General features: G+C 50.8%; 1 protein-coding gene across 1 annotated transcript; it reads right to left on the bottom strand.

Annotated features, from left to right (window-relative positions):
• Positions 1-4,082: 4,082 nt before the first annotated feature.
• LOC127001063 (uncharacterized) lies at positions 4,083-11,325 on the bottom strand. The gene is made up of 4 exons (XM_050865233.1): positions 10,564-11,325; positions 9,974-10,153; positions 9,263-9,454; positions 4,083-4,654 (listed from the first exon to the last, which is right to left on the bottom strand). The coding sequence occupies exons 1-4, from the start codon at positions 11,285-11,287 to the stop codon at positions 4,083-4,085; spliced, it is 1,668 nt and encodes a 555-aa protein (XP_050721190.1). The 5' UTR covers positions 11,288-11,325.
• Between the last annotated feature and the right edge of the window lie 242 nt (positions 11,326-11,567).

The raw sequence follows: 11,567 nt of genomic DNA on the forward strand, positions 1-11,567 counted from the left end.
ATACGTAGGATATGTGTAACAGGCTAACTGGAGTGTGTGGCGAACAATACTGTGGCGAAGTTTTAACATGGTGACATACGTAGGATATGTGTAACAGGCTAACTGGAGTGTGTGGCGAACAATACTGTGGCGAAGTTTTAACATGGTGACATACGTAGGATTAATATAAGCCAAAAGAAAATCATCGCAATGAAACTAAAAAAATAAAATAAAAAGTGAACACTGGCACCAGAAATATGACGCAAAAAAGTGAACACTGGCACCAGAAATATGACGCAAAAAAGTGAACACTGGCACCAGAAATATGACGCAAAAAAGTGAACACTGGCACCAGAAATATGACGCAAAAAAGTGAACACTGGCACCAGAAATATGACGCAAAAAGTGAACACTGGCACCAGAAATATGACGCAAAAAAGTGAACACTGGCACCAGAAATATGACGCAAAAAAGTGAACACTGGCACCAGAAATATGACGCAAAAAAGTGAACACTGGCACCAGAAATATGACGCAAAAAAGTGAACACTGGCACCAGAAATATGACGCAAAAAGTGAACACTGGCACCAGAAATATGACGCAAAAAAGTGAACACTGGCACCAGAAATATGACGCAAAAAAGTGAACACTGGCACCAGAAATATGACCCAAAAGTGAACACTGGCACCAGAAATATGACGCAAAAAGTGAACACTGGCACCAGAAATATGACGCAAAAAGTGAACACTGGCACCAGAAATATGACGCAAAAAGTGAACACTGGCACCAGAAATATGACGCAAAAAGTGAACACTGGCACCAGAAATATGACGCAAAAAGTGAACACTGGCACCAGAAATATGACGCAAAAAAGTGAACACTGGCACCAGAAATATGACGCAAAAAAGTGAACACTGGCACCAGAAATATGACGCAAAAAAGTGAACACTGGCACCAGAAATATGACGCAAAAAGTGAACACTGGCACCAGAAATATGACGCAAAAAAGTGAACACTGGCACCAGAAATATGACGCAAAAAAGTGAACACTGGCACCAGAAATATGACGCAAAAAAGTGAACACTGGCACCAGAAATATGACGCAAAAAAGTGAACACTGGCACCAGAAATATGACGCAAAAAAAGTGAACACTGGCACCAGAAATATGACGCAAAAAAGTGAACACTGGCACCAGAAATATGACGCAAAAAAGTGAACACTGGCACCAGAAATATGACGCAAAAAAGTGAACACTGGCACCAGAAATATGACGCAAAAAAGTGAACACTGGCACCAGAAATATGACGCAAAAAAGTGAACACTGGCACCAGAAATATGACGCAAAAAGTGAACACTGGCACCAGAAATATGACGCAAAAAAGTGAACACTGGCACCAGAAATATGACGCAAAAAAGTGAACACTGGCACCAGAAATATGACGCAAAAAAGTGAACACTGGCACCAGAAATATGAAGCAAAAAAGTGAACATTGGCACCAGAAATATGACGCAAAAAAGTGAACATTGGCACCAGAAATATGAAGCAAAAAAGTGAACACTGGCACCAGAAATATGACGCAAAAAAGTGAACACTGGCACCAGAAATATGACGCAAAAAAGTGAACACTGGCACCAGAAATATGACGCAAAAAAGTGAACACTGGCACCAGAAATATGAAGCAAAAAAGTGAACATTGGCACCAGAAATATGACGCAAAAAAGTGAAAAAGTTAAAAAAGAAAAGAAATTGTCGAAACAACAAAACTCGCTTAGAAATATATTGCATGTTCACTCCTCCTCCTCCTCCTCCTCCTTCTCCTCCTAATCCTCCTCCTCTTCTTCTTCCTCCTCCTCTTCCTCCTCTTCCTCCTCCTCCGCGCCATCACCATAAACAACACACATATAAAAAAAAAACTAAATATAATTAGTGATTAATGCCGTTTGGAAAATTTACCGTCCGAATGTACTTGTGTGTGTGTGTGTGTGTGTGTGTGTGTGTGTGTGTGTGTGTGTGTGTGTGTGTGTGTGTGTGTGTGTGTGGGTGTGTGTCTGTGTGTGTGTGTGTGTGTGTGTGTGTGTGTGTACGGGAATCTTGATAGATTTGTGATCTTGTTCCAAATGATTTTTATTCTACCAAAGGTCTCTCTCTCTCTCTCTCTCTCTCTCTCTCTCTCTCTCTCTCTCTCTCTCTCTCTCTCTCTCTCTCTCTCCCCCCCCGCCTCCACGCCGTGAGAGCGAATGGCACGGTGCTGCCCCCTGCTTGTCTGGAGGGCACGATGCTGCCCCCTGCTTGTCTGGAGGGCACGATGCTGCCCCCTGCTTGTCTGGAGGGCACGATGCTGCCCCCTGCTTGTCTGGAGGGCACGATGCTGCCCCCTGCTTGTCTGGAGGGCACGATGCTGCCCCCTGCTTGTCTGGAGGGCACGATGCTGCCCCCTGCTTGTCTGGAGGGCACGATGCTGCCCCCTGCTTGTCTGGAGGGCACGGTGATGCCCTCTGCTTGTCTGGAGGGCACGATGCTGCCCCCTGCTTGTCTGGAGGGCACGGTGCTGCCCCCTGCTTGTATGGAGGGCACGATGCTGCCCCCTGCTTTTCTGGAGGACACGATGCTGCCCCCTGCTTGTCTGGAGGGCACGTTGCTGCCCCCTGCTTGTCTGGAGGGCACGGTGCTGCCCCCTGCTTGTCTGGAGGCACGGTGCTGCCCCCTGCTTGTCTGGAGGACACGGTGTTGCCCCCTGCTTGTCTGGAGGGCACGGTGCTGCCCCCTGCTTGTCTGGAGGGCACGATGCTGCCCCCTGCTTGTCTGGAGGACACGGTGCTGCCCCCTGCTTGTCTGGAGGATACGGTGCTGCCCCCTGCTTGTCTGGAGGATACGGTGCTGCCCCCTGCTTGTCTGGAGGGCACGATGCTGCCTCCTGCACGGTGCTGCCCCCTGCTTGTCTGGAGGGCACGGTGCTGCCCCCTGCTTGCCTGGAGGGCACGGTGCTGCCCCCTGCACGGTGCTGCCCCCTGCTTGTCTGGAGGGCACGGTGCTGCCCCCTGCACGGTGCTGCCCCCTGCTTGTCTGGAGGGCACGGTGCTGACCTCTGCTTGTCTGGAGGGCACGGTGCTGCCCCCTACACGGTGTTGCCCCCTGCTTTTCTGGATGGCACGGTGCTGCCCCCTACACGGTGTTGCCCCCTGCTTTTCTGGAGGGCACGGTGCTGCCCCCTACACGGTGTTGCCCCCTGCTTTTCTGGAGGGCACGGTGCTGCCCCCTGCTGGTCTGGAGATCACGGTGCTGCCCCCTGCACGGTGCTGCCCCCTGCTTGTCTGGAGGGCACGGTGCTGCCCCCTGCTTGTCTGGAGGGCACGATGCTGCCCCCTGCTTGTCTGGAGGGCACGGTGCTGCCCCCTGTTTGTCTGGAGAGCACGTAGCTGCCCCCTGCTTGTCTGGCGGGCACGGTGCTGCCCACTGCTCGTCTGGAGGGCACGGTGCTGCCCTCTGCTCGTCTGGAGGGCACGGTGCTGCCCCCTGCTTGTCTGGAGGGCACGGTGCTGCCCCCTGCTTGTCTGGAGGGCACGGTGCTGCCCCCTGCTTGTCTGGAGGGCACGGTGCTGCCCACTGCTCGTCTGGAGGGCACGGTGCTGCCCACTGCTCGTCTGGCGGGCACGGTGCTGCCCCCTGCTTGTCTGGAGGGCACGGTGCTGCCCCCTGCTTGTCTGGAGGACACGGTGCTGCCCCCTGCTTGTCTGGAAGGCACGATGCTGCCTCCTGCACGGTGCTGCCCCCTGCTTGTCTGGAGGGCACGGTGTTGCCCCCTTCACGGTGCTGCTCCTGCTTGTCTGGAAGGCACGATGCTGCCTCCTGCACGGTGCTGTCCCCTGCTTGTCTGGAGGGCACGGTGTTGCCCCCTTCACGGTGCTGCCCCCTGCACGGTGCTGCCTCCTGCTTGTCTGGATGGCACTGCTTGTTTGGATGGCACGATGCTGCCGCTTGGTTGCCCTCATCCTACAGTGCTCACCCCTGCGTGGCGTGCTGGCCTGGGTGTGGCAGCAGCCGGGGCCCCGTGCTTCGGGAGCGGGGTCAAGCAGGCTCGGGGGTCTCCTCGTAGATTGGAGGCTAGGGGATCTCGTCGTAGATGTGCTCCTCGTCGTTGCCGAAGTACAAGTAGTCTGGCTCCTGTTGCCACGGCGCCATGCGCGGGAGCACGGTGGGGCCCGTGGGCGGCTTCTTGTGGTTGTCGTCGACCTGTACCTCGCCACCGACGCGCCAGGAGGCGGCCTGCCCAAGCCGCGGCGCCACACGCGGGAGCACGGTGGGCGGAGCCACGTCCATGTAGTTGTCGTCGACCTGTACCTCGCCACCGACGCGCCAGGAGGCGGCCTGCCCAAGCAAGGGCGCCACAAGCGGGAGCACGGTGGGCGGAGCCACGTCCATGTAGTTGTCGTCGACCTGTACCTCGCCACCGACGCGCCAGGAGGCGGCCTGCCCAAGCCGCGGCGCCACACGCGGGAGCACGGTGGGCGGAGCCACGTCCATGTAGTTGTCGTCGACGTCTACCTCGCCACCGACGCGCCAGGAGGCGGCCTGCCCAAGACGCGGCGCCACACGCGGGAGCACGGTGGGGCCCTCGGGCGGAGCCACGTCCATGTAGTTGTCGTCGACGTCTACCTCGCCGCCGACGCGGGGCACTGCGGGAAGAGTGTGACCATTACGACGACGACGATGACGACGACCGTCACGAAGGAGAAGAGAGAGAGAGAGAGAGAGAGAGAGAGAGAGAGAGAGAGAGAGAGAGAGACCTGGGCCGGTATTAATAATGAGTCCTAGGAGTGATATTCAACTTTCAAAGTGAGTTTCCTCCTAACTTTGTTGCTAACTTCTAGAAGTCGCGAGTTTACTGCTAGGAGTCGCCAAGGTTGTAGAGGTGGTTGCATGTGGAGCGGAAGGAAACTGACTAGCTGGTATCTCGTCTCGGCGGCCGAAGCTCCGCCCCCTCGCCTGCCTAACCCCACTCCATGTTGACAAACCGAGTTTACTGCTAGGAGTAGCGACTTTACTGCTAGGAGTCGCCGAAAATGTAATAGTCCTCGTGGGGTACTGACTTAAGAGCTAACTTTTTGGATGTCTCGTTCAATATAATAACGATAATTACAGTTGACTGATGGCCCCCGCGCACTAATTATGGTGTCCGACGTGTTGTGCCAATAAAAATACGGACAAACAGCTTTTTCAGGGGAGCGCCTTCAAAACAACAATGTAGCATTGAAGGCGATTATAATAGGCTACCTATTAAGTAATGCACACTTTGTCATTATTTCCCACATAGCTCACTCACATAGGCATACTAAATATAATCACATAAGAATATCTTCTACAGTATAACTTCATATACAGGTAGGAATCATTGTATTAAGGAATAAGTTTCGTATCTGTGGCTTGGAGGGACGGGTGCGTCGAATGCCGCGCTCACCATCACCCGCTTTTCCGCGAGCGTACACACCCGAGCGTACACACCCGAGCGTACACACCCCTCCAAGCCAAGGATACAAAACTTATTCCTTAATACAATGATTCCTACCTGTATGAAGTTACTGTAGAAGATATTTTTTATGTGATTACATTTGGCATGCCTCTGTGAATGAGCTATGTAGGAAATAATGACGGAAAGTGTGCATTACTTAATATGTAGCCTACCATAATCGCCTTCAATGCTACATTGCTTGTTTTGAAGGGCCGCTTGTTATCCCTTAAAAAAACTGGCATAATTATTATTGTACTTCGTTTATTAGGTGATGTCATTGATTGTTAAAGTAGAGTGCCGCCATTCAATTAAATTACGAATATTTTTTAATCATGAAACTAGCTAGATTATCTCAATCATATATATTTGGTATGTACGTGTCTTTGATACAACACATGACGTCATGAACAGCCAATCAGGTGAAAGAGAGGCGGAGCTTACCCAGAATGGGGGAGGGGCTTCTCCAGTGCAAATAATTATTATTGGCTAAGTTAATTTGGACAGACTATAGCAGTAAAGTTAAAAGCTACTGCTAGAAGGAAAACAGCTTCTAGCAGCACTTCTAAAAGTACTGGTAGGAGTCTTTATTAATACCGCCCCTGCTCTTTCTCTTGCTGTACAGGTGACCCGTTGGAGAGTCAGGCCTTCATATCGGCACAACCTGTAAAAATAAAAACAAAGCAAGCAGTATCCATTACAAATCATCCTATTCCCTATTTCTTGCACACCACATCTTTTCCAGAAAACTCTTCATGGCTTCTATACTTCTCTCATTTGCTTCAGCACTCTGTCCCAGCAGCAGCAGCATCCATTCCCTCTCTGTTCTTGCGATCCTCCCATTCACATCCCAGCCCATCTCACTCAGTGCCACCCTCATCATCTCCGTCCTTTCTCTCCGGTACCTCCCACACACCAGTATCACATGCACGACAGTTTCATCCACACCCCTGTCACACATCTGACACACTTTGCTGCGGGACTCAGACACCTGTAATTTCTTGCGTTCACATTCATACACTGCGCTCGAGCTTGGAAGAGAAGATCACCACCCAGGCTTCTATCATACCAGCTGACACACCGCGGGGCTTCCTTTTCCCTGTACCACCCCAAAGTACTCTTTCTCTCCATCGCATGCTTCCACCTCCTCAGACCGTCACCTTTCACTGCACTGTCTCTCTCTCTCTTCCACTTTCTCACTTCCCATTCTAGACCCTCACTGTTCCTGTCAGTCACCTTCCATTCAAAGAAACGCCTCCCTTCCTCTCTGCTCACCCACCTGACTCGCATACCACTGTCACCAACCATTCTCATGCAGTTCTTAATCCATTTGCTCTCATGCAGACTCCACAAGTAAACCTTCCGTACCAGTCTTGCGTCATCCATTCGTTCCAATCTGACTTTGTATCTAAGGGTAGCCTTCCTGAATCCTTCCCTAGAGGTACTCCACCCCATATCACCTTTCAATGCTTCCACCCCTTGGTGCATTCAAAGCTAACCTACCGATCCTATTTTGCCCCACTTCCAATTTATCCATATGGTTCAGACTTACTCCATGTAATCACCTCCATCCCATACATCACACTCGGCACTGCTACACTCTTCCACACCTCTCTCAGCACATCATACTTACATGCTCTCATTCTTGCCGCACTTCCCAGACGGCCCACCCATTGATTCACTAGACTAATCTTCTCATTCTCTGTCCTTTCACATCCGCTCGGACTCATCCATACACCCAGGTACTTGTATGCATCTGTTTGCACTAGCTCTGTGTCTCCTAGCCTCCAGGTCCTATTTCTCTCATCTTCTGCCCCATTCACAACCATTATCTGACTTTTCTCATTACTTTATTTATATCCAAAATCTCTCCCATACTCATTCACCACATCTAATAGTTCCTGCAGTTCCTCCGCTGACTCACTCATGACTACCACGTCATCTGCATACAGAAGCACACTTACCCTGTCTTCTCCCACTTTTACTCCTGCATTCTTTCTCCTCATCCTGGCTGCCAACTCCTTAGTGTACAGACTGAAGAGAGTTGGGGACAGGATGCAGCCCTGCCTAACACCTCTTTCACTCCTCACCCACTCTGTCTCTAATGCTCCTAACCTATACCTGGCTCTTGTGTCCACATACATACTCCTAATGATTCGAACAATCTTATCACTCAAACCTACTTTCTCCAATACCTCGCACATCACCTCCCTGTTTACTCTATCATACGCTTTCTCAATATCAAGAAACCCAAGATACAACGGACTTCCATTCCTCTTTTTCCTCTCTATCATCTCATTTACCACACACATATTGTCCTCTGCCCTCCTGTCTGTGCGAAAACCATTCTGCTCCTCACCCAGCACTCTCTCTCTCTTTCAATCCACTTACACAGCCTTTCATTCAAGACAGCACAGCAAATCTTTCCCACCGTATTCGCCAGGGATATCGGCCTATAATTCTTCAGCTCTTTCTTACTCTTATGCCGTCCTTTGTGTATCAGAGTCACTCTGCATTCGTTCCACACCCGAGGCACTCGCTCATTCTTCCATACACAGTTGAACAGCTCAGTCATCCTGTCTATCACCACCTCACCTCCATTTTTATACATTTCATACGGGATCTCATCCAGCCCTGCTGCCTTGCAATTCTTCTGCTTCTACAAACATACCTCGACTTCCTCTCTGCTAATTCTCTCATTCAGGTCATCCGCATCCTTCCTCTCAAACGTTACACATCCCTCTCTCACCTCAAAAACTTCACCCAACCCTCCAATCTCTTCCCAGAAACCTTTTATACACTCTTTCATTCTATCTGTGTCCCTGATTTCCTCACCATTTACTTTCAGGCACTCCACATTTTCACTATCAGTCACACTTTCACCCCTCAAGAATTTATAGCATTCACGCCCACCTTCTAGTCCTTTTTCTTTCAGAGCCTCAATCACACTCCTCTCACACCTAACCTTGGCCTCCCTAATCTTCCGTTTGGTGACCCTCTGTTGCCTTACATATTCTGACCATGTATTCTGATATTCATTCTCTACCTCAATACTTTCATGTCTCTCTTTCCTCAGTTTCCTACAAACCTTTTTCAGCCTCGTTCGCTCCTTCCTAGCATCCCTGATCTCCCCATTCCACCACGGCTTGTACTTTCTCTTCCTTCCATTCGTACTCAAGTACCCAATCCGTCGAGTTGCAGCTCTCCTTACATTCCCTACAAACTCACTATTGGCTTCATCCACGTCATGCACACTTCCATTCATCCAGTCTTATTCCCTCAGGTCTACCTGGAAATCTTCCCATCTAACATCCCTCAACCTCCATTTCTTTCTTTCCCTCTTCACTTCTCTTTCATTCCTAGCATACAGGTCACATTCCACCACCAGCATATTGTGATCAGACACCACATCAATCATTCCGTCCTCATCTATCCACATACGAGACACACTCACGCATTCTCCCATTCACTAACACATAATGAATGGCAGACTCCTGATCCCTCGCACTTTACGTCACACGTCCCTCAGCCATCGTCACATTCAGGTTTTCCAGATTCATTTCATCCACAAACTCATCCAGCATTTCCCCATTCCGGTTCATTCTCTTCCCAAGCACACCCACATGTGCATTCATATCTCCCATGAAAATAACTTTCTCTCCGGCATAATCCCTCACAACTGTCCTCACCACGCCATACTTCCCTCTGTTCTCCCTCACGGCTCTCTCACCTTCCACCGTCATGTACACCACAATCACTATCAACCTCTCAGACTTACCCTTGGCATTCACACACTCCACTTTCGCTGCTAAAACATCTTCACTGTCCGCACTGGCCCCTACATTCACTTCTTCCACTCTGAAACCCTTACTTTTCCTCTGGAGTAGGGCTACGCCTCCTTCCCGTGTGTTCTGCTTCTTTTTGCCCTTCCCAATCATAGCAAACACCTCCCCATCCACACGCACGTCATCTCTTAAGTGAGTCTCAGTCACACCAACTAGATCAAACTTCCACTCATCCAGCTCCTTACTCATGTCATCCAGCTTACCTGTGCCCCATCCTCTCACATTTATACAGCCAATGTTCAGACTGTTCATACGCTTCACTGCCTGCTTGGTGGTTTCTCTTCCTTGCTCCCTAGCGCCTCAAGCATCCACCCACTGAACGGACCTAGCCTCCCTCAGCCTCCTGCCTCGTGTCCTGGACCCCATCTACGTTGAAGTCCAGCCCTTCCCGCAGCACACCACCCAGACCTACGAAGCTTTCCTGCCCCTCAGCCACTCCACCTTCAACTGTAGCAGTGCCTCTTGAAGTCTAACGTTCGTCCTCTGCCTCAGAGAGAGTGAGAGTGAGAGAGAGAGAGAGACCATAGCCGTGGCCGCCACTCATACGTCAGAGATTCAACTTGAAAACTTAAGCCGCCAACTCTTGAGATTTTTACAGTAAACTCGCGGCACACACACACACACACACACACACACACACACACACACACACACACACACACACACACACACACACACACACACACACACACACACACACACACACACACACACATACTCACCCTGCCCCTCTCCCTGTCCACGCCGTCGCCTCCGGTAGGTCACACACACCACAATGGCCAGGATCACCGCCACCACCACCGCTATCGGCACCGCTATCACCACTGTCGAAGAGGAGAGAGACAGAGTGACCTTTCCTTGTGGCGGCGAAGGTGTGGACGTGGTGTGGCTGTGGTTGTCAGGGTGGAGGAAGAGCTTGTAAGAGGAACACCTGGAGGGGCTGTGGTGGCATAGGTTGTGGAGGGTGTTGTGGTGGTAGTGCCTGGAGGTGCTAGTGTTGTGGTGGTGGTGGTGGTGATGATGGTAGTGGTGTTGTGGTGTTGGTACCTTGAGGTGTTGTTGTTGTGATTGTGGTGGTGGTGATGATAGCGGTGTTGTGGTGTTAGTACCTTGATTTGGTGTTGTTGTGGTGGTGGTGGTGGTGATGATTGTGGTGGTGTTGTGGTGTTAGCACCTTGAGGTGTTGTTGTTGTGTTGGTGATGGAGGTGGTGATGGTGGTGATGATCGTAGTACCTGGATGTGCTGTTGTTGTTGTGGTGGTGGTTTTGGTAGTACCTGGAGGTGGTGGTGTTGATGTGGTGGTGGTGGTGGTCGTGGTGGTGGTACCTGGAGGTGCTGTTGTTGTTGTTGCGGTAGTGGTGGTGGTGGTACCTGGAGGTGGTGTTGATGTGGTGGTGGTGGTGATAGGGTCGGGCGGATCCGTGCAGGTGTTTGGGTTCTGCAGATTCGTGAATTCTTCCGGACCGTGACATCTGCCGCCCGTTTCTTCGGCTGTGCTTGTCCAGCTGGAAGAGCCGTGAGCCACAATACTAAGGCCAGTGATGACTTTGTTCCATGATAGTTTCCTTGTGCATCTTCCTCTGTATCCTTCAATGTTTAGGGTGAAATGCAGAATTTTGTTCAATATATTTGGTGCTTCCACATCCACCTTCAGTTTGATCCACTTGTTGTCGCTGTAACACTTGTCAAGGCCAAACCAAGCTACTTGATGATATTGTACATAAGATCGTAATGTTTGTGTCACTCCAAGACTAACTCCCTTGAAGTCATCTCCCGGCTTCACGTACACTGTTGTCGACTCACTATATCTTCCTGTTTCTCGTCTCTCCTCACAAATTGTCTCCTTCCCTCCTTCACTGACGACCACCACTCCATGAAGATCCTCACAGTCCCTGGTGCCGTGGGTGCCTCCAAGACGCAGCAGGAGCACCGCCGCCACAGCCACACGCCCCGTCATCACCCCAAGACACCCCAGGCCTTTGTGTCTCTGGTGCCTCCGTGTGTCTATTGGTGTGACGGTGAGGGAGCCGATATGGACGCCGGATATACTCCATGATTATAAAATGCCAACACACACACACACACACACACACACACACACACACACACACACACACACACACACAGAAAATGCTCCCTGTTTAGCATCACTTACACGCCTGTTCCACGTGGTCATGTCAGCTGGTATGAAGACTGCTTGTGACTCATTGTTTACAGGCGTCCCCAAAGTGGTCAGT

This window comes from Eriocheir sinensis, chromosome 20 (assembly GCF_024679095.1).
Source record: "Eriocheir sinensis breed Jianghai 21 chromosome 20, ASM2467909v1, whole genome shotgun sequence".
Lineage (NCBI taxonomy): Eukaryota > Metazoa > Arthropoda > Malacostraca > Decapoda > Varunidae > Eriocheir > Eriocheir sinensis.

What these genes read in the sequence shown, in the direction of transcription:
- LOC127001063 (XM_050865233.1), bottom strand. Translation starts at nt 11,287, where the DNA reads ATGACGGGGCGTGTGGCTGTGGCGGCGGTGCTCCTGCTGCGTCTTGGA. An exon ending in GTGTGTGTGTGTGTGTGTGT is followed by an intron (nt 9,455 to 9,973) that starts GTGTGTGTGTGT and finishes CTCACTTAAGAG; the next exon opens with ATGACGTGCGTGTGGATGGG. An exon ending in GGAGTGTGTGAATGCCAAGG is followed by an intron (nt 4,655 to 9,262) that starts GTAAGTCTGAGA and finishes CTCTTCCCGCAG; the next exon opens with TGCCCCGCGTCGGCGGCGAG.